The sequence below is a fragment of the Talpa europaea genome, assembly GCF_964194135.1.
Source record: "Talpa europaea genome assembly, chromosome: 4".
Lineage (NCBI taxonomy): Eukaryota > Metazoa > Chordata > Mammalia > Eulipotyphla > Talpidae > Talpa > Talpa europaea.
Genome location: NC_140070.1, coordinates 73,408,469 through 73,432,401, shown reverse-complemented (window position 1 = coordinate 73,432,401; position 23,933 = coordinate 73,408,469). Strand labels below are relative to the sequence as shown.

The window sequence follows — 23,933 nt, the reverse complement described above, 5'->3', positions numbered from 1 at the left end:
CATTGTTTAAATAATGCTATCTTTTCACTTAAAAAATCCATTAAATTCAAAGTGAATTTCATTTTTTTTTTTTTTTTTTGGCGTGGGTGGTGGGAGCTTAGCCTACTGATTAACTGATCAGTATTTATCTGAATTCTAAAATTTTAGTTCACAAGTACTCTTTCAACTCAAACACTGATATTTAAGTGATGGAAAGTCTGAGTTCTTTTTGTCCTTGCACAAAAATAAAAAATTAAGGCACAGGCAAGAATAACCATGTTTAATGAAGAGATTTATTGCAATTTTCTTTTCAGAACAGTCATTTTCTTATCCTTTTCCTGCCCTTATCATAAAAGTAATCACTTTTAGAGAGTAGGCTTTGCTAGTTATTACTGCTTTAAGATTAGTCTAGTAGAAGTAGGAAGATAGTCCTTTCATTACAAACATCTTCAGTGTTTAGTAACTGAATCCTGTCAAGCATTGCTAAACCACGTCACCTGACTTCAAATCTAAACACACAGGCCAAGAAATATATATTTTCCCTCAAACACTACCACATCTGTAACTCAAATTTTAAAAGTGTGAAAATTGAAGAACACATACATTTAGCAAGTGAAAATATTACATGAAAATAAAAGTTGTAATTTCTTTGGCAACTGACCCTGGTCTGACTTTATTTCATTAAATGCATATTTCTCAAATACATACTTGTCTCATATGTAATCACGAATCCCTGGGTATAATACCCTGCGATTTAATTGAACCATTTCTTTTTTAAAATAAACATATGAAAACAACCAATATGATCGTTCAGTAGACAGTTACTGAAAGGATATTTCTTCATAAATATTCTGCTTTGAAAAGGATAAAGTGAAAAATATGGACTGCAGATTCACCAAAGTCCCTAAGTGAGAGAGATATACAAACTTTTCATGACACCCTTCTTGGGATACACAGGTGAACATGACAAGATCTTTCTCGTAAAAGCACTATCAGACTACAGTCATACATTTTGATCTAATTTAACTTACTCTTTTAAACTCAATGACATTGAAAGTTATTAACTTCATAAACTTAAGAACTTTAATTCTTGCTCAAATAATTATCCCACATTAGAAGCAACTTACAAGAAGTCCTACAAAACTCCCAATAGAGCAGAGATGACTTCTTTAGCTGAGCATGAACAAAAAAAAATATTCTGTTGATATTATGACTAATTCCTTGGTTTTGTTAATATCTAGTCAGACCTACTGAAGAATGGAAGAGACCTGACAGGTAATATCTCTGTTATATCCTGGACAAACAATGATGTCACTAGGATCAATCCATGAAAACAGAATAGAGACTGTCTTATGCAGAACACAGAATAAAATCTGTGGTCTTATATGAAAAATGGAATTAGAAGCCATGTAATCCTGAATAATCATAATTATTCTTAATATATTATAAATTTAGCCTTCTTTTTGTTGAGTGATACCCAATTTTATACTCATAGGCCATAAATTTGATATAGTCTGAGAAGTAACAAAATAGCCCATTCAGGATCATATGCAAAAATTTCAGCATTAAAAGTTATTCATTTGGTCTAATTATTTGTTGGCAAATTATCTTTAAAGTGAAAAATAAAGCAGATTTTAGGTCAGGAAACTCTATTCTTACCTTTACCTGTAAACAAATGTGGAAAATAGGGAATATTCTTCAGCCTGTCTACATTGGTTTGCTTTTCAAAATTTACAGAATTGGATTAAACAGGATTAAAATAACTAAAATGTTATTTTAGGTTCTCCTGTTCTAACAACATGTGTCCATATTTCCCTGCATAGATGTAAATGAATGGTAAAGCCTTAGCTGGAACCTGAGAATAGCATGAATTGCTTCCTGTTTAAAAATAAGACTTCTATTTCTCTGTCCATTAAGAATTTTCCTGTCTCTTTCAACTCCATTTGCATCCCTCATACTTCCCCACATCAATTAGAATTGGTCCTCAAAAAATGCTTATTGGATTTTGAGTGCTCAATAGAATTTTTGAGAGGAAATATTATTGAGAACAATAAAATAACTCTCTTCATTGTGTTTTATATGTCATTTTGTTTTTACTTCAAACATAACTAGTTAAACAAAATTAATTAAGAGCTGGTAAAAGACAGCCATCTTTTTTTCTTTTCTCAACCTCTTTTGTTAAGAGTTGATGGGAATGGGTAATATAGTTATTTCCCTAAAGAAACTTGGATGCTACGTGGGGAAAACCCCAATTTTGTTGACTTAGAGTTTTTCCTCTAATGCAACAAAAATGACAATAATGATGGAAATATAACTATAAATATATTCTAAGTAACATAATTGAAATGAAAATTTTCTAGTTATTTTTATCTTAAATGTCCATTATTTATAGAATATACATGATCTGCCACACAAACAGAGGGTTAAAGAAGATGTGCTATTGTATCATGGTGATATATTTCCTTAAGGATTTTTAAAGGTTATCATGGAGAGAGCATGGGCATAAGGAGAAGTTGGTACTGACTGTGTTAGGCAAAAGGAAGAACATTATCTGGCTCCTCTCAACACACAGGCATAGGAGATGCACACAAACACATACACAAGTCTCTAGTATGACAAATCTGACTATTTTTATGCTATTTTTGTTTTCTCTGCAGGAGCTATCATGTGATCAAAGCATTCTGCATTTTAAAATAATGGTGGACAGGTTGAAATCTAACCTTGTATGGCATTTACCATTTTTATATTATATTAAAATAGCAATTTACTTGTTAAAATCCACTAATTTTAAGTCGAATTATAAAAATTATGAACATTTTGGAGTTGCTGAATGAGTTTAGTTAAAAGAATGTAAAGGTAGTTGATTTAATGCAGCGCAAAACATCAAAATTAAAACACTTTGTGTTTCAAATGACACCATCAAGAAAGTGAAAAATAACCCAAAGATTGGGAGAAAGCACTTGTAAATCAAGTCATACATCTGATAAGAGATTTGTATCCTGACTATTTAAAAAACTCTTACAAATCTATAAAAAAAAAACTAATTAAAAAATGAAAAGACACTGTGAATAAAAATTTTTCTATTAAAGACATACAATTACTCACTAAGCACATAGAAAATGCAAAATATCACTAGTCATTAAAATAAATGGAACTGAAAACCATAATGATTCCTTATTTTACACTACTAGACTGGGCTATCACCAAAAAGACAGTCAATAACAAGTGTTGGTGACAGAAATCGGCAATATATGAAAGAAAGTGGGGCTTTTAAATGTTTGGGGAACATAAAATTGTATGATTACTTTGGAACAAATATTTTAATATCAGAAGTTCATTAAAATCTGAAATAGAGAACTGTAGTATTCAGCTATTTGTAGGAATATATCAAGAGCAATGAACCTCGTTTACTCAAAGCCTTGTACACAAATGTTTATGAAACTGTCAATCATAACAGTCAAAAATAAAAACCATTTAATGGGTTGTTACTTGGTGGTAAAAAGGAACAAATTATTAATACATGCTACCACTTCTATGAATCTCAAAAACACTCTGCTGAGTGAAAGAAACCAGACAAAACACTCTACATAGGACATGCTTCCTCTTATATGAAAAAAACAGGTAAGTATAAAGAAATTAGATTTGTAGTGCAAAGGGCCAAATTAGAGAGAATAAGAGAGTGAGTGCTAACGGTGTCAGAGAGTTTCATTTTGGATGAAGAAATGCTCTAAAATTAGGTTTTGGTGAAGACTCAACAATTCTGCCAACTTGCATATATTGACTCTGGTATGTTAATTATATCTCATTACATCTGCTAAAAAAGTCAGAAGTTAGAACATGTCATATTTATTTTGTGATTAATCCATTTACTCATTCCATTTACTCTTATGAATATTTCCCCCCTTTTGTCGTTGATTATATCAGAGTTTTAAGTGGTGGGAGGTTTATTAGTATTTTTGGCTTTTCAAAATTTGCTTTTTCCTTTTTTTGGTTCATTTTCTTACATGAATGAAAAAACAAAACCTACCACTTACACAACCTGTGAAAACTTACCGTCCATGTGACTTGAACAGTGGTGGGAGTCAACACCACTGGGGTATGAAGACGGACAATGACATCTCCCAGTTCCTTCTGGACTTGTCTGTGGTCCACCCCTTGTGCTGGTGGACTGATATCTATGGATAGATAATCATTCCAAGTTTTTAAAAATTCATAGTAAAATTCCAATGATATGCTATAAGCCAATATTATACTCTAAAGGATAATTACAGAGAAAAAAAATAACCCCTTGTGACAAAAATATTAAATAATTTATATACATACCACCATGCTACTATATTATTTGAGAGACATTTATCATCACAAAAATTATATTAATAAAACAGTATTTGCAATCCCTCACCCCCATTCAAATCTATTGTTGTGGAAGAGCTAATGTTTTCTTATTAAAGAATTAAGAGGTGCTGTAAAATGTCTCTGGAAACACCAGTTTTATATTGATGTTGGCACACTGAAAGACTTTACCAAGTAGTTAATGGCACCATCTCTGAAAATTCCTATTTCGGAATTTGTTTAAGTCCTTGTTCCCATTACTAGAATGTGTGTTCCTATTCTGTGACCTAGTTCAATCTTGGAGAATGAGGTTAAAATAATCAGGGAAACTGGGAAGTAAATTATGTCACTAAAGGTAAACAAAGAGAGGGAGAGAGGGGAAGACCCTAAAATTCTTTAAATATTTTTTGAGCAAAATAAAATGTTGAATACTGACAAAAGATTTTCAAGTAACGCTTTCTGAACAACACTCCAATATCTAACAAAAGGCAATGCAGCTGATTTATGAAAACGATGGAGGGAGGAGGAAGGAGAAAGGAGATGTTTGGGTAGATATATTCTCAGTTGTACATTATTGTGTCTGCTTATTCACCTAAGTACTACTCTTTCTATAAAATGGCTGGCATCTCATGTGTCAATTAAGGAAAAATAATAAACTGTAGTCATCCAAGTCTGTCATATTGATATCAAACACTGAATTTCACATATATTCAAATTAACATCTTTAACTTGAGCATTGTAATGTTAAGGTAAATATTTTTTCCCACTTGACTCTTTAAGGAAGGATTCCAATTTAAAATGATTTATTTTCCTAATCTTGATTTTCTCATTGTTTCAGGTCAGAATGTAACACTCTTACAAAGATATTTTAAAGCACATACCTCAGCCATAAATTAACTTGGATGCACTAATTTAAATTGGGACCTAAATATTTGGGAAACTCATTTTGGTGACTATTTCCAGTTTCACTTTCTTATTTAATCTTTAGCATAAATAGTAGATCAAAGTTTCACCTGATTTAGGAAAAAATAATATATGAATAATATTAACCTTTCCTAATATATCTATGGTCTAAATGAGATTGATGGTACAGGTATTTACTGCCTTACAAAAATGAATTATTTCTAATTTTTGTGTTATTTCATGTCTTTGAAAAATAAAAGCTCACACAGCTAAGTGTTCTTTGAAAAGAAGTACTCTGTGGAATGGAAAACTGTTGAAAGTGTGGTGTCAAAAAGTGATCCTGACATTTAGACACAAAACATGAGTTTTCCTATTAAATATCGGTTAAGAAAACACAAGTCTTTTGTTCTACAGAGTCTCTCAACTGGAACAAGCCAGATCACAAACAACTTTTCATTAATCTTTTTTGACCTTTTCACCGAGAAGTTATTTTGAGTCAAGATTTAGTTACTGGCCTCATTATTGAATGATCAAGAAGATCTGTTGGATTTAATCACACCAAAAGTCGTCCCTGTTCTATTAGCCCACCATCTTCTCCTGCAGGTACACTCACACACAAAAACTGTTTCTGTTCACACAGGTAAAAACAATCTAGGCATTATAATTTCTTGCTTGAAACCATATACCTCTTCCTATTCCAAGTTCATTAAATTAATTTACTCATTAAATTCAGACACAGTAAACGCAATTGGATCCAGGCAAAGTAAAATATAACCAGTTTCTCGTCTTCAAATTCCATGTTGTACTTTTTCTTTCTCTGGAGACAGGTTCTTTACCTACAGGCCCTTTATCATCATGGAAAATTAATCACATTACTGCTTAGAGAACAATAGCCAAGTGGCATTCCCGCCTCCCTCGACTGTCATCATGTCAGCAACGTTACGAAATCACGTGGTGACTTTATTTCACTTGATTCCTTGAAGGAGCCCTTCTGTTATAATAGCATGCTAGTTACTATCACTGAACTACATTGTAATTATAATAATATTTTATGGCTGCATGGTGCTTTTCATAGTATAAAAATACTACTTTGAATTATATCTTGTTCAAAGCACTTTCCAAATAAGAAATAATTAACCCTTTCACAAAAACCCGGTGGGAATAGGTTGTAACAAATAATAAAGCACTATTTCTGCTTTATTAATTCCCTTCACCTACATACTAGTAGGAGAATTATAATGGAACATTGCATATTAACCCCTAGATACCAGTGACTTCTCTGTTTGCACTAAAGATGAGAAGAGCAAACCTTCCAATTTTATCTCATAATATTCTAGGCATTTTTATTTTCTTTATTATTAGTCAAGAGAGTTATATGCCTTGCTCTCTGAACAAATTTTCCCTTTAAACACCTGGCTTAATAAGACACACTATAGTGATGCTTCTCAAACTTAAGCATCAGCCTCACCTGGAGGGCATCTTAACACTGACAGTTGCACCCACAGAGCTCCTGAACGGGGGAATGAGAATATGTATTTCTAAAATGGTCCAAGATGATGCAGCTGCTGCTTCTGGGGAAACCACACCTAGATACCCACAACACTGAAAAACAGAATTCCTACATATGAAGTAATGTTGCTATCTCTATAATGGCATCTTTTCCATGAAAGATCACTTTGCTATTGTATAAATAATGTCAAAGAAGGAGAAACATTTTTCCTCCATCTGAAATCTAGTCAAGTAATAACTCAGTGGACTCACACTTAACTATGTAAATGTACCCAACTATTTTGGTTATTTTTATTTAATAATCTCTGAGAGCTCCAGAAAGAGGGCATACTTCATCAAGATAAATAACAAACTTCCTTCTCACTCACTGGATCAAGTCTAGTGAATTATCACAAAAAAAGAAACATAAACACAGTTTTATCTTGCCTCATACAATCCCTTTGTTCTTAAAGATCTGTTTAATGCTTCCCTCCAGAATCAGTCATGCTTGTAACTATCGCATTTACCTTGTGTGCGCACCGGATCTGACATAGGGCTCGGGTCACTGAGACCTTGGGGGTTGATAGCTCTGACCATGAATAAATAGATTGTATTGGGCCGCAGTCCTCTGACTGTGTAGAGGGAGGTCTTTACATGGTTTGCCACTGTCTGCCAGCTATTGCTCACCGATTGGCTGAAACGTGAACAGAAAATACTGTAAGGTCCAGTCAAAAATGCATTGGACATGGAGTTGGGTATCAATGACAAAGGTTAATGGCTGAAAATTAAACACACACACAGACAAAACTTGAAGTGTTCAGCCCAATAAATGAAACATTTGGATGATTTCAGTTTATTCAACAACAAAGCCGAGCCCACCTAACAGAGTGCCATGCACAACAAAATTAAACTCAGCCCAGGAGATGTGACAGCCCTTTGCTAATGCACAGCAGCCCACTAAATGAATACCTGTAAAAGGAACAGGGGCCAAGATCACAACATCAAGTTTATACAATAAATATGGTCCTCGTAAATGTATATATATACCTTGAAAAGAATTAACCTGTAGAAAGAATAAATGGACTACAGAGTAAATTATGCCAATACATTTTCCTGTTACAAGGTGTGTTTTCTTTTGCATCAATTCCACATGCAATATTACAATAGAGCCTTCTAAACTACATATCTGTAAAAGAAGAAAGGAAGCATGTAATGAATATTTTCCCTTGGTCACATTTTTAATAAAATTGTACATTACACAGTATTGTGATTTCTCATCTCAAAATGGTGAAATATCGCTGACTGCATGTGTAGACCCTAATGGCCAGCCACAGATGGGATACAAGTTTAGAGCACTTTTGTCTAAGGTCCAATGTTTCTTTTGTTCAGAATGAGGAGAAAATGTGATTTTTCAAGGCTGTACATTTATTTTTTTTAAGTTCTAATGTATCAAAGAATGAAAATTATAGAAGAATAGTATTTTGAAGTTTGAAAAATATAACAGATTAGGGAAAGCCTCAAATGAAAGTTACAACTTATCCTGATGCTTGAAATGGACAGTCACTATCACCATCTTTACAATGACAATAGAAGCCCATGAAAAGTGAATATCAAGCTACATTTCCCCATTCATACAAGTATTTTGTCAAATTCTCATAAGACTATTTATGATAATATTTGCTTAATTATATTTCTATCCCTAAATTGCTGATAGTTATTTCAAATAGCAAATGGACATATATTTTATTTTCAATAACCAGATGAGCCCGGAATCTATTTACTAATCATGGTTTTTAACTTTATCATAGAACTATCCAGTAGATGAATTCAGTTATATAAAATAAGTCACTGAAATTATTTTGAATTCTGTTCTAATTATTAGGAACAAAATTCCAGCTCCATGCCTCAATAAAAGTCACATAATTTAAAAGTGCTTATGCTTTTTTATGAGTTCTAATGCCAAAATTCTCATCTTGAGTTTCTATAATGGTGACAGTAAAAAAAAAAAATAGTATTCAATGATTGTGTCATTAACTAGATCTCTAGAGACTTATGTATAGACAATACCTATTTAATCTTATAATTAAATTATCAATGAAAATATTCCACTAAAGTCTTTGAATAAAGTCAGACATAAAATATAAATTCTTAAAATGTACTGATTTAGACAAGTCCTTAAAATAAAAAAGCAAGATAGCTCATATGGGATTTTGAGATATAGGAGCTAAAGCAAGAAGCCCAGTGGAAAAAAACAAAACTCTCCCATACCTGAAAGCCTCAATGATATATGCACTTGCTGGTAGGGTACCAGGGGTACCTGGTTGCCAGGACAAGGTGACACTGTTCTTAGTAACATCAGTGACCTGTGGTTTGGATGGTGGCCCTGGCAGGTCATTTAAATCATAATTTTTACTGATTGTTGCTCCAGATTCTATAGAGGACAAACAGAAAAGGATTAATTTTTGATTGCATAAATGGACAACAATGCTTTTAAAAGAAGTGTGATAGTCAATGGGAGTATGATGGGGATAATTCATCGCAATGAATTAAAAATATATTAGTGAGTATTTGCTTTCCCTATGTGCTAGTAAGTATTGACTCTTATAAGCCATCACTAGAATTGTTTGCTCTCTAGATAGAGAAGATAAAATAGTAAGGTTATCAAGGACAAATACATCAAATTGCACGTAAACAATGCTATGTGCCAAGGACAGAATTAAAAGGAGGCAGGAGAGAGCTTACTTCAATTAATTTATAATCTTAGTCTTTCCTTAATTTGTGACTTGATAGTGAACTAATCACTAAAATGGACATAAGATTTCTTCTAAAGGGATAATTCACCAAGTACTCACCTGTCACATCTAGCACAGCACTCCAGGAAGTCTCCCCACTTGAACTAGTAGCCACACAGGTGTAAGTGCCAGTATCAGAAATCTAGTGTGTACAAAAGCAAGAGAATTCAATCACTTTAATTAATTTGTAGACTAATTACTCAACATCAAGCATATAAAATTTAATTTCTTAAAATGCGACATATTATTTGGCTGTCCAAATGGTACATTAATGTCAAGCACAAGCATCATAAAATATTAAAATAAACTCATAATGTTATATTATCCATGATACTGATTTAATTATTTTTTTATTATATTTCTATTATTAAATGTTACTTGGTAAAATTTGTTTTTCACTCCTCCCTCCATGTAGAACTTGTTTAACTAGAGCTTATGGTGATACTTCACTACTCTAGCTACATACTCAGGACAGAATTTTTCAGAATTCATCTCCTGTGAACTATATTTCAGTAGATTAAATGCACCCAGGAGTAAATAAACACTGAGACAATAAGGGACCAACCGTTCCTCTTTTGTTTAGAGATGGTGAAAAATGAAGGAAACTGTTTAACGGAAATCTAAGTTATTTTCCTTTAAAGGGACTGGTATTCAGGGCCTTCCCGGTAGCACAGCGGCTTAAGCGCCGCGCTGTGAAGCTGTCTGCCACCTCTGCAGTGCAGTTTGATCCTGGCTGACTGGCTAGAATCCCACATGGCGCATGAGACCTCTCCTGTCTCGCCCGCTGCTCCCCTCAGCAGTGTCTTAGGTCCGTCTGCCTGTTCTGCTCCCCACTCTGTCTCTGGTGAATCCTCTCACCCTCTCGCGCCTCTGGCCTGTACCCCAGCTCTTGTATAAAAATAAATAAATCTTAAAAAAAAAAAAAGAGAGAGACTGGTACTCAGATGTTAAATTACAGCTGTGAGATAGTGAATGAAATAAAGTTGTCTCATTAAAAAAACAGAAACAAAAGAATACCAATGAAATCAATGCAATTTGGAGTTGAAAAGGACCAACTAGAAAAATAATCTAATACATAGTTCTTTTTCAAGCACACTTAAAAATTGCCATTTCATCAATTACTTAAAATGTTTTGTTTTATACATTAAGAATGACAAAGACTTTTAGAAATCGTTAATACAATCATTGTTAATATAATCAATATAATAAAATCTTACATTTTACAAATGGAAGAGGCAGAAAATTCTGTGACTATGTCTTGATTAAAACCCCCAAGATCAGCAAAAGATGTACCTCAAAATTCCTCCCTTAGTTGAGTTCTGCAAGCTTACATTGTAAACAATATTCATTCACATTACTTTAGGGATGAAACAAAGAAGATTGGGAAGAGAAACTGAGGACAACATAGAATAAAACAAATCTGACCATGCAGAATTAAAATTTTGTGATGAATGAACCTGATTGTTGTTGAAATATGGGAGTTCTTGGAATACAGTATCTGCTGGGTTCAAAATGTAAGGATATTGATGACTCAACCTTCCATAATTGATTCTCAGGTAAACCATGCACGACATTGCCAATCCACTATTTTAATTGATTTTTAAATGTCATGTAGTTTAACTTAAGTTTCTCAAATTGCTCTGGCACATCATTCTGGGCCATAATATCTCCACACAATTGTCTTCTATTATACAGACAGATGATGAGGGAGAGCCATGTAGAAAGAACCATTCTTTCAAATGTGGCTGTGCACACATTATAGTCATTAGAAATCTTTGCATTTAAGAAGCATCACTCACAAACTAAATATAATGAGCCAAGGTTGGATTTTAATGGGATGTTCATTTGAATATGGTCTGTGAAAGAGTAAAGAATTTGCATTTTATTATAGCTGTTGAACTACAATGTAGCACTTGTTATTATGTGCAGATGCTAACAGAAGAGTATGTAGGTAATGCTTCTTAACTGCATCTCCTTGTCATTGTGTAGAGATGTAAGTCTGACATTAGCTGTGGTAGGTATGTTTTAATGAGTATTGGAATACTCTACTTCTCAAAAGATACATTTAGTTACCAATTAGCTGGACTTCCAGAACATAGTGTTCATGTTCTGAACAAAAAAAGTGCTATTTTTTTTCCCTCTTGCATTAAGTACCTAAAAAGAAATAGTGAGACACAAAGGAATATGACCCACAGAAACCCTCTCTCTGGACTGCACTAAAGTAGTGTAAAACACATTTTTATCTCCCTTTAAATACAGTCATCTTACAGAAAAAGAACAATGTTTTCATTTTGGACTTTATCAAAAGCAATATCAAAAGCCCAAATATCATTGCTAAAACTTAGTCTTCTGTCACCATCATCATCACCACATTCATTTTTATTCTTTTAACTTTAAATGCCTTTTCTGGTCATGAGTGTTTCATATCTTTTCTGTCTGTCTCCTTTTATCCTTAACCAAGCGCTTTAAAAAACGATTAATGTGCAGGCACACTCCATCACCTACTTTTCCTTTTGTGTAGTTGCTGCAGACAAGCTCCCAGGAGCTTGCATCTCAGTGAGACTACTCAGAAGCCTGTCAGAGGGCTCAAAGTTTGTTTGACATCATCAAACACCCACCTTTAATTGCTTCTTTCAAACACTACCAGGGACCTTGACTATTCAAGCACACCCTTTAATTCAGCGGTACAGTGAAAATGCATTAACCTCCATGGCCCAAGTCTGACTTTAACCCTGAGTTAGAGGTTAAAGTGTTATGGAGAGTTGGCATTAATTTTTTAATAACTTGCATTTTGTGCAATGAGGGCTAACAATTAATTTACAATCCATAAAAAGACAGACTTTAAGATCTGCATTATTTTTCTTTTAATTGGCTTGACAGTATTTTTCTTCATAGAGTAAGAATTAATGTCTGTGTGTCAAAATTAAAATGAAATATATGTATAAATTATATGAAGTATTAAAGATTTCTGTGTGCACACACATGTGATGTAAAAAGAACCATTATTCCTTTTTGTATATGTCTGATACAATGATAAACAACTAGATAGACATGTGATTATAACTATATATTTGCATTGTCAGAAAATAACATTCTATATTGTGATCACTTGAAAACAAATACAATAAAAATGTTATCTTTCTCCTCTGGCTTTGAAAGCAAAAATTCAGCATCTTTTTATTTTTTTTTCTGTGTCATGGTTTCCAATGTCTACCTAGAAACCAGATTCTACTAATTGTTCCTCCAATGAATCATTTTCCATCAATTTTTCTTCAGGCACTAACGCATCAACTTTCTTAATTCTGACTCTCATGCCCAGTGTTGTGACTGCTAGAATAATCTCAGGCTTTAGCATAGTGTTTGCTACATGAAGGGGAGGCTCACAATCACAATATTCGATATAATAAAGTGAAAACTGATGGAGGGCAGGGAGTCCCCATGATAACATCTTACTAGTATTCAGCCCTTGTACAATCTCTTACTTTGAGTGTATGTGGGAACTAATGACTTGCTTCTCACCAATAGAACATGGCAAGGGAGACAGAATGTTAAGTTTGTGATTATATTAAATAGGGTTTTAATGCCTCTATGACAAGCAGACTCTCTTCTTTGTTGGCTTTGAGGAAGCAAGTAGCCAAGTGATAAAGAACTCAAGGCAGCCGTCAGCAAGAAGCTGAGGTCAGTCAGCCTGACAGACACAGGAAGTGAAAGCTGTTAATAACACTACTTGGAAGCAAACCTATCCACAATCAATCTGCAGATGAAACCACAATTCTGACACCTGATGATAATGCTGTGGATTGTGAAGAAGACACAACTAAGTCATTCCCAGGTTACTATTCACAAGAACTGTGAAGTAATAAAATGTATTTTAAGTCCTTAAGTTTTTGCTGTTATACACAGTAGTAGATAGATAATACAAATTTATAAGTAGATTTTATTTGGAGTTGCTCCTTAAGCAAGTCAGACTTGTTAAGTTGCCAGAAATAGTTATTCCTATCATGATACCCTCTATTAAAAGACAAGCAATGATTTGTTCTAGTCTGCAGGTTGAATTCTACACATCACAGAAACATAACCTAAAACATCAAGGGTTCTACCAATTAGCCAAACCTGCCTTTATGTACTCAATCTCATTTCTTAATTTTTTCCCACTCAATTATTTGCCCAAGCCAATATATTCGTATTTCCTTACAGATTTACTTTGCTCATGAGAATAAATCAGAAGATTTATCACTTTCAAATTATTTTAAATACCTCTTACCATCATTGACTTTATGTATTTAAGATTTTTAATTTCAGTTAATTTTTAACCTATTTGGGTTAAAAAGTTAAAAAGTTTCAAGATCGGGACCTGTTATGAACTTAGGAGTAGTATAGAATGATGATATCCCCTAATTTCAATTCATAATCTGTAAAATAAGAAATAATCTGGCATATAGTAAAATGTACAGCAGTACGTTGAGATACAATATTTTAAATTCACAGTATTTCCATAGAGCAGTGTTTAATTTGAATGAAGAAGATCTGAATACAAGTCCAACATTACTTACCCGTAAATTCTTTATCTGCAATGTTCCTTGATCTTGTATAGTTGCTCTTGGATCTCTACCCAGAAAAGTAAATCCCTCCTTCAGCCAGCTAATTAAAGGAACAGGATCTCCAGTAGCTTTACATTTCAGTAATGCGGTGCCATCTACTGCTAATGTTTGGTTGGCTGGGCCTTGTAGAATTATGGGTGGAGGTCTGTCTGTCAAAACTAAAAGATAAAGATATTTTCAGAATACTTTAACTCTTATGAAATTCAGTAGTCTTGGTATCCAGATATTAAAAATCAGGTGAAATCGCCAGTACTTTGCATATTTTATATCCATCATATATTTACCATCTATCATCTATACATATTATACATATATAGATACACAGAATATTGAAGTCAAACTATTGTATATAATTTACTCATAAATGTATAAATTTCCCAATCCATATCCACCATCTTTGTTACTAGAGTTCACAGTGTTTTGGGGAAAAATATTAAGCAGTCCATTAGTGCCTACCATGAGAAGTTCAACCAATTCAAATTTATAACGGAAGTTATGATATACATTTTCAGCATGCCCAGATACCGTGAACTTGCAACAACCTCAACCAACCACATCAAACTATGAATTAATGTATGTTTATGTATGTATGACTTTATAAACCTAAGTATAGAAATAAAACATTGTTTGTGTGTTGTACAAAAATTAAGACCATTAATTTTACCAGTTTTCTTGATTCAGTTCTTTATTTTAGAAATAAATCAAAAATCCTTCAGTGCATGTGAAAATACTATATTATACCAATTCTGACATAGCTGGTGGTAATTGTCCAAATATATTCAAACTGAAAGTTTAATAGAATTAATTTTATTCATGAAAAAAATGGGAGGTCAATTCACAGACCATTGTGAATGGTTTTTCAATTCAGTGAAAGAAGTGGATCTTCATTACCAGAGTAGAGGCTCTTCATCAATTAAAAAAAAAATCTTCCTTATTTCAAGTTAAATCTTTGAATTTCAGGTAATATCTTATATCCTACTTTTACTTTTATATTCCTGAAATTGTTAGATATAGCCAAAGCACATCTAATTAGTTTCTTTTTTTTTTTTTTACTGTCCAAATGAGTTGTTCATCGTCTTTTAAATGCATTTGATCAATAAAGTAATTGAAAATCTCCTGGGTAGAGGGAATTTTCAGTCTCAAGTATGTTATGGGTGAAAGATGACCACAAGTTTCCATGAAAGTGAGGTCAAAGGTTAAGTAAACATTTAGGATTTCCAGTGATCTGTGAACAATTGCATGGTTTTCTCAAACTACACATTATAAATCCTCAATAAACCATTCATATAAGACCATGGTGTGACATTCATTGTCAACATAAGATAAAAATGCATTTATTCTCAGCAGTTCTTTTGGATTCTAATGGTTCTACTCATGGAATTCTCATTACAATTTTTGGAGGGAAAAAGAGCAGAAGAAAGGAATAAATGAGGAACAAGACAAAGAATTAATGAGAAGCTCTTAAAGAGGTATTTTAAAACTCCAGCATATTGTAGCATCTTAGCTCAATGTATTATCAGTAAAATCACTAAACAGCACCTTGCATCACCATTAGCACTTGAGTTAAAAATATTTCCAAAAAGGCATCTAAGTGCAAAAATATAACAGAAACATTGCTATGCATACTCTGTTGGTTTCTCTGAACATGACATATGCTTTCATTCTATACTGAACTCTTATTTGTGTCTAAATTACCGTTGATCATATTAGAAAAATGTTCAAATTGAAAATGATAGCTCATATAGTATTAAATTATTAACCAATCTGAGCATTCATAACCTATGAATAAAGTCTGAGTCATCAATCTACATGGCAAGTTAATATTAGGAGACAGAGGTTTTTTTTTTTTATAATAACACTGTGCTTGTGCATGTTTGTGTGTGTGTGTGTGTGTGGGTGTGGTGTGTGTGGTTAGGTCTTAAAATCAGGTTACTTTATTTTCAAAATCAGTAAGTTTAAAACTTTCATTCAATGTTTTTGCAAAAGGATCTTGACTTAGTGATTGCTTACTTAAGTAAAAAATCAATGTAAGAATTAATATTCAAGCCAGTTGTGACAAATTTTCAAAGCCATTTCAGTGATGAGATTGGAACTTGTTATCACTCGTTTAATTTTGTCATTAGAACTGAAGGTAGAATAACTAATTTTGCGAGGTTATAACATCAACTAACATGAGTTGTTAAAACATTAAGTTTTCATTTTCATTAAATCAAATGTTTTTCTGAATATCCATCTGTTCTATGAAATCAGTATATCAATTGGCTTTTCTAATTATCAATTTTGTTTTCTGCAAATATGGTTTGCTTTCCCACCATAATATTTAATTTAAAGTCTATATTTTGTAAAATATTATTATATAATTAGTAGAGACCACAGCATTATATTTATACTGTTTTCTAGCAGCATATGACAAAATTTAGACTTTGGCCCAAATATTTTGTCTTCTAAGTGCATGTTCGTGAACATTTCTGCTGATAGCAGAGACTATAAGGAATTTAAAAAGATTAAAAATATTTCTTATTCTTTCAAAGAAACATGGAGGCATAATGATCTGACCCATCTAAAAGAAGAATTTCCCTTCTCTTTCCAGTTCCCTAGCAGTAAGTTTCTGAGCATCAGCAGGTGCAGCCACTAATGACTCAATGCACCCACAGTCAATGTTTGTCGGTTCTATTTATTCTCTTGCCTCACATGGTGCTGAATCAGGCAATGCCATGGACAGCCATTAAAAAAATACTGCCTTTCTATTAATTTTAAATGATCTTTTCAACTACATGAGAATTAGAATTATATAAAAGAGCATAAAATTTCACCAGTAAAGGAAGAAGAAAATCAGAGAGGTCATAGGTCAAAGTATTTTTATCTCATAAGTCAGCATTAAGGGAGGGGGAACCCTAAAACCTTATAAATAGAGGAGAGGATGAGAGACTTCGATTTAAGACATGAAAGACCAGAGATTTTGACATCCATGCTCAGAGGTTCACAAAATATCTAAAACTCTCTGTCAATTGTGATAAATGAGCTCGTGGGATAAATCATATTGGGATATATCAGATTGTAAAGCGCCCTGCATCTTTTTTCAACTTTCACTATGAATATAGATGTCTCAGTTAAGATTTACAGTTTATATGTGAAAACAAAAAATAATTTAGCATTCATCAATCGTTTGGGAGGTATTTAATTAACTCAGTGAATGTACAACTAAAAAGTCATAGGATATCACAACATGATTAGCTAACTAAAAACTGAATTCTTTTTCTGCTGACAACATCAAAGATGATATCTCTTTCTTCTCTAGTAAAATAAAATTAATATCCATGACAAGCAATGCCAGCATATAACTAAATAAAAATATACAAATCACACATTTATGCTGTTTATGAGATACTGTAATATCACATCACTATATTTTTAAGAATAAAATAGATTGTCTTGAATGTTCTTCCTTGGGAAATAAATGTTATTAAACTAGGGAGAATTAAAAACTATTCAAAATGCTATTTTACCTAATTTCAAACTTAGAAAATAAGCATTAACTTAAGTGAATTAACTAATAAATTAAAAAAATTCCACATTTAACATAAATCTCAAAAGAAAAACTATAATTCCCATAAGTAAAATCTAATGATAATATCGCACCATCAGTAACTTCCAGTTGAGCTTTTGCTAAAATGCTTCCTGCCACAGTCAGGGCCTGGCAGATATAGTACCCGGCGTCTGAACGCTGAATGTTGGTGATGGTGAGGTCTCCAGTTGGTGACACAGAACACCTACTATTGGGCTGCTGGGGTTGATTTGGAAAAAGCAGGTTCTGTGAAAACAAACACAATGTCATCAATATTCTTTTCCCACTCAGAAGGAAAATTACATTAACAATAGCTATTATAATTATGAGAATATGGCTGGAAAAAAGAAAACACATAGACCAAATAAAATGTGGTGTTGAAATGATTAAATGCCACACAGGGAGTTTCACTGGAAAACATTTTCCAAATCATGGGAAAATAATATGTTCTAAGAATTCAGCATGTTCTTGTTGAAGGAAGCAATCATATAATAAATCTGGAACTTTATCTTAACCATTTAGCTTCTCCTTGACTTTTGCTAGTTACTTATTATCTTTGAAACATGGTTTCCTCATATGTAAAAGGTGCCTAATAACATTTATCTGACATAGACCTTGTGAGGTCTATCATACCTTGCGAGACTCTGGAATGTAACACTAACTATGTATGTATTTTATAAACTGCACAAAACTAAGAATGCAAAATACACATTATGCTAATCATTTTGACTAGTGGGTGGATATAACTTCATTTTACCTAAAGATGTTTAAAAGTATGTGGTTGAGACTGGTACACAGTCCGTTGAACGTACTTTTGCCTTAAGGCTTCTGCCGGTGCTAACAGCTTTTTTGTTTTTAAGATTTTATTTATTTATGCATACAGGAACTGGGGTATAGGCCAGAGGTGTGGAGAGTGAGAGGATTCACCAGAGACAGAGTGGGGAAAAGAACAGGCAGATTGACTGAAATACACTGCTAAGGGGAGGAGCGGGTGAGTCAGGAGAGGTCTGCTGTGCCATGTGGGTAGCTCCCTGGCCGGGGATAGAACTTGTGCTGCAGTGGCTGTGGATTGCTTCATAGGTTGTGTCTTAACTCCTTGTGCCTCCAGGAAGGCCAAGGTCCTAACAGCTTTGAAAGAAGCTATGAATTGCCACAGTCTCAGATAAAGCAAATCAGTGAAAATAAAAAGATGGTTTTTATGACACAGGCAAAAGATGGGGAAAATAAAAAGGATTCAGAAGTGCACACATAATCTTAAAAAATCATAATATTCTTTTTTAAGAAAAATTATTTTATTTTACTCTCTATCCACTTTTTTTAACTTCTTATATGAGAGCAGTAATATTAACTAGGGTGACCTATGTTGCTTTACTGTTGTTCAATTAAGAAAAACATTTGGGTATAATAAATCATATTGAGATATGTTACCAAGTTAGATTATAAATAAGGACATATCAATTTTTATGTTGTATTTACTTACAAAAAAGAACATTATAACCCTCTGGGATCTGTTTCTCGATATAGTAATTAATTTTCCATGTTTGTAATTAAACAGTTACAATACGTTACAATCAGGAGGTAATAACATTCAATTAAAGGCATAGGACACATTTTCACCTTAAAATGTTTTTACCCTTGAAGTAATACCAATGGAAGAGGATAAAATAGGGTATTAACACTTTTCAATTACGCTAAATGACTTTAATCCTGCGAATGATGTCCTACTTTAATTAGAAGCTCTTCTCTTTATTGCAACATGATGGATGTCCACTTTATTAGATTTAAGTGTGACGCTATAAGCCCACTTTACATAAACATTACCATGTTATTAAACCCTTTCTAAAAGAAGTGATGTTTGCTAGCATGTCAGGAATATAATTTCAAAATGCTATTGCCCTCTTATAAAATTTGTATTACTATATAAGGCTAGACATTTTCATGCATATGAAACATGATTTGAGAACAAGTTAATTCTCCTGTGAAATCCAAATATATTACTGAAATAAACCATCTAAAAGAGAAGGGTCTAAATTTTAAAGCCACTTGAAAATGATACAATAACTCAAACTGTGCACTTTCCTACAATTAGCCATTAGAATACTAATTTACATAGCACTAATACATCAGATGGGCTTAATTCTCTCTGGGATCTCTTTCTCTACAATGTAATATCACTGTACCTTCTAAAATGATTCGTTGACATGGAAAATGGCATATGATTGAGGTTAACCCATCATCTTTATACCCTGCCCGTATGACATAGGCAAAAGAAAATGGATTACAAGCAAAAATCAGGAACTCTAGATAGCTCTTCTTGCCTTGAAGTGCCTAGGTAACCTATTAGTGCTAATTGGCATTATCAGCACATATTGAGGAATATGGACCATTAAGTCCAGGCTCTTAACTCTTTCTTCTGATGGATAGTCATAGATCACCACAAAAATTGGATACTGGAGACAGTAGGTCAATTTATTTTTCCTAATATGCCAATTCAAGCTTTTAAAATTTACAGTTTGCTCAAATACTTTTCTTTGAGTCTCATTTACAATCTCTCTCTCTCTCTCTCTCTCTCTCTCGGGAGGTAAGTGAGGACAACCAGATCTAAGATTATAATCAAATCAAATTACCTAACTGTAAATTGTGTGTAACCCATAACCCATAATATAAATATCTCTGGAATTGCATGCCATTTTGTCAAATAACAGAAAAATATTTAATGCTATTTGATCATTTCTTCTTTCAATACTATCCAAACACATTCTAGGATATGCAAACACCATGTCCATTGGCTCATGGGATCAATGCACATTTAATGCAATATCTTTTATCAATCTGGAGTTATTTCAGGGCATATGATTTACATATACTAGAGCTCTATCTAGATAATAACAAGCAGGTTATGACAGAATTTAACTTAATATAGGACTTAAAGTACAAACTTACAATGATCAAATTGCTTTAGATCAGTGAAAATAACATTGTTTAACCTGCATAGACTAACCAATCATGAATTTTCATAACTTATGCGAAGCGAAAGTGTTCCCTATTTTAGATTAAGGAAATGAGCTTAGGTAAAGCTAAATAGCAGTACAAAATTTGCCCAAGTCATATGGAGTGAAAATGGATTTCCAATTTTTCAGGGTGTTTGTAGTATGTGCTTAATTAAGTCCTGTGTTGCTTTATGGTCATTATTTTAGAGTTTGGGAGGTTTTTATTCAAAAGCAATTTTTAAGTGAGGAGTCAAGGACATATGTGTTTATAAATATATTTTATAGTTACTGAATGATTTAAAAAAAAAGAGACTTGGGAGCTGGAACAATTCTGATGTGGGATAAGGGACTGTTTTTACACTCACAAACTATAGGGTAAGTGAATACAACAAAGAGAATTGAGGAAAGGAAGAAAGATCACTTGTCCTTACATACTGAGCTACTAAAATTGCTAGGTTAGGGTGGTATAGGAATATATAGGAACCCACAACCATCTCAGATGGTGACTGAGAGGAATTTTTCTGATGTCTCTCTACCTAGGAAATCAAGAATGGGTTTAATATACAGTTTCTCTCAATACAGCCTAAATTTTTTCCTATCTCTGGCAAAAAATTTAGATGTCCAGAGACTTTAATCACTATTTCCATTATTCCCCAGGAAATTCTTGCAAGATTTAGATAAACAATAGAGAGTTAAGCTGAGGAACAGCACCAGCAATCTCTCCCTGCGAATTAAATGCTTTCTTGGGGATGGTTTGGAGAGTCTAGAACAAAAATTTCTCTAGCTCCCTCAGGCATGTGCAGATACATTCTCAGACAAAGAACAACTTTCTGATTTTGTTTGAGCTGTAAATTCTTCTCATTGTCTCAAAAACCAGAGGCTTCGCTTTTCCAAGTTTGGACAAGTTCTAAATGAGAAAAGTATGTATCCAATTAACTTTTAGGAAAGAGTCAGAGAGGTCATGTTGCAAAGAGGGTCCCCAGATGACAGGCAGGGCACAGCAAAGACCGGACCAGGGTCAGTTCTTACACAAAGTATTAGTTCCCATCTATTCCTACTATGAAGGAATTATGGAAGAAAATATTTTATCTACTTCCAAATAGCAGCAAACAGTATTGTAAACTGGCGAAAGCTTAATAAGCATTAAACAAAAGCAAAAAAAGGGAATTATGTTTAATAAAATGCTTAAATTATAGATAAGCTTAAATGATAGGGAAGAGTTATTTATATGATCTATTTATCAGAGGTGAAAGAAAATGATTTTTAGACCAATTACTAGTGAAATATTTTTTGACTGTTCTGTATGTGCTTGGAAATATTTATGCATTTCATATGTACCAACTCTCTTAATCTTCTCTGCTTAAAGCAGGAAAGCAACATTTCTTTTCTGTTCAGCAATTTTGAGAAACTAAAGAAGTTTTGTTTAGACATAATGTCTTTATACTGTATCAGATATATTCTACACAAGATATAGAAATGCAGAAAACTAATATTAGGTAATAAAGAATGTTATCTTAGAACATCTGACTTCCACTATTTAATATTTCATTGACCTGCCTTTCAGACATAAAATGCATTCAATATGTTTAACAAAAAAGACAAGATGAGTTTTGAGGTGCACATAGGACAGGAGAGTTCAGAGATTTCAGGAAAAATAGGCAAGTCACACACTCACCTGGCTACCTTCTTTCTGCCAAAACACAGCTGGCTGTGGGTTTCCTTTAGTTTCACAAGGAAATGTCACTGTTCGACCTTGAGCAACAATCTGATCTCTTGGCCTAACCACAAATTGTGGAGGAGCTATAATTTAAAAGGAGAGAAAGGATGTAAATATCACCTACTGACAAAGAAAATGATATAAAAGCAAAAATCTGGTATTAGGTGGATTGCTCAGTGCCAGACAAAGGCTACAGTTTTAAATTTCTTTTTTGGCATTTCTCAAAACACAACAGGAAGAGAAAAATAAAACTCCATCAAATGTGGGGATAGAAATGAACTTATCAGTAGAAATATTCAATATGGTATCTATTGTCATTCCATAATCCATAGGATTGCAAAGGAAAATAGACTTTTAATGATTTTATTATATTTTTTAGGAAAAACATAATTTTCCAATTTGGTTTTTAATCAACAGAAATAGAAGAGAATAGCCCCTTTATGCAAACATCTGTTTCCTTTGACAAGCATGGCTTGTTCTTGCAATATCTCTAAGACATTTTAATAGGTGCAGAGATACCAGAAGGCATACAATAAAATATGAATCCTTTTCTCAAAGGCTTTATATTCTAGAATTTAAGAGTTGAATGGTTGAAGACATTGAATAATTGAAGAGATGGGTATTATACAGAAATCTAACTAACGATATGATGAAATATATGAAAGTGGTTGATTCTATTTAGATCACTTAGAAAAATAAGTATCTATCAGGTTCTCCTAGTAGGCACTAAAGATACTGAGACAAAAAGTATTTATCTTTCAAACATCAAGAAATCCATAGTCTCATGGAAAATATGAAACACAATGATGTAGAAACAACAGCAATACTAAAACAACAATGTTCTATGACTGTGGTAAGTTCAATAATAAAGGTATCAGATCAGTGAAGGAACATTTAAATTGCAGTTTGTATCCTAAATGTGAGTGATAGGACTTCAAGAGAGAGGGGCAACTTTGAGTTATGGTAACTGTGAAACATTTTTTTAAAAAAAGATTTATTTATTTATTTGTTTGTTTATTTATACGAGAACCGGGGTACAGGCCAGATGCGCGGGAGCATGAGAGGATTCACCAGAGACAGAGCAGGGAGCAGAACAGGCAGACTGATGAAATACACTGCTGAGGGGAGCAACGGGAGCGACAGGAAAGGTCTGCTTCACCATGTGGGACCTTCGCTAGCTGGCGGGAATTGAACTGGCACTGCAGAGGCTGCGGACAGCTTCATAGTGCTGTGCTCAACCGCCTGCGCCACCAGGGGAGGCCCTACCTGTGAAACATTTTATGCTGACAGTGAATACCATGGAGGCTTTGAGGAAAGGACAACATTAGATAAGTGGAGAAATGAATACTTTTCAACCAAATAGTTGAATAAGCATTGTAAAAGAAGCAAGAATACAACTAGGGTAAAGTGTACAATATAGCAGGTATGGAGAAGCCTAATTGTGTAAATGTCTGTGGGTTATTGGAGTTATCACAGAGGCCACTAGCCTCTATGACCGCCACTTCCGGTCAGGCCTTCCTCTGGGTTCCATGGCTGCCCTAGTTTGGGGGACCTGGGCATGGAGTG

General features: G+C 33.4%; 1 protein-coding gene across 1 annotated transcript in view; it reads right to left on the bottom strand.

Annotated features, from left to right (window-relative positions):
• The window catches only part of ROBO2 (roundabout guidance receptor 2), a gene marked incomplete at both ends in the record, with an annotated part of 564,315 nt that overhangs the window by 79,688 nt on the left and 460,694 nt on the right, over positions 1–23,933 (bottom strand). The window contains 7 exons of the mRNA XM_084232633.1: positions 4,033–4,154; positions 7,230–7,396; positions 8,971–9,133; positions 9,555–9,636; positions 14,048–14,253; positions 17,735–17,906; positions 22,326–22,450. Of these exons, the coding sequence (XP_084088759.1) occupies positions 4,033–4,154; positions 7,230–7,396; positions 8,971–9,133; positions 9,555–9,636; positions 14,048–14,253; positions 17,735–17,906; positions 22,326–22,450 (1,037 nt within the window). The remainder of the gene's footprint in view (positions 1–4,032; positions 4,155–7,229; positions 7,397–8,970; positions 9,134–9,554; positions 9,637–14,047; positions 14,254–17,734; positions 17,907–22,325; positions 22,451–23,933) is intronic.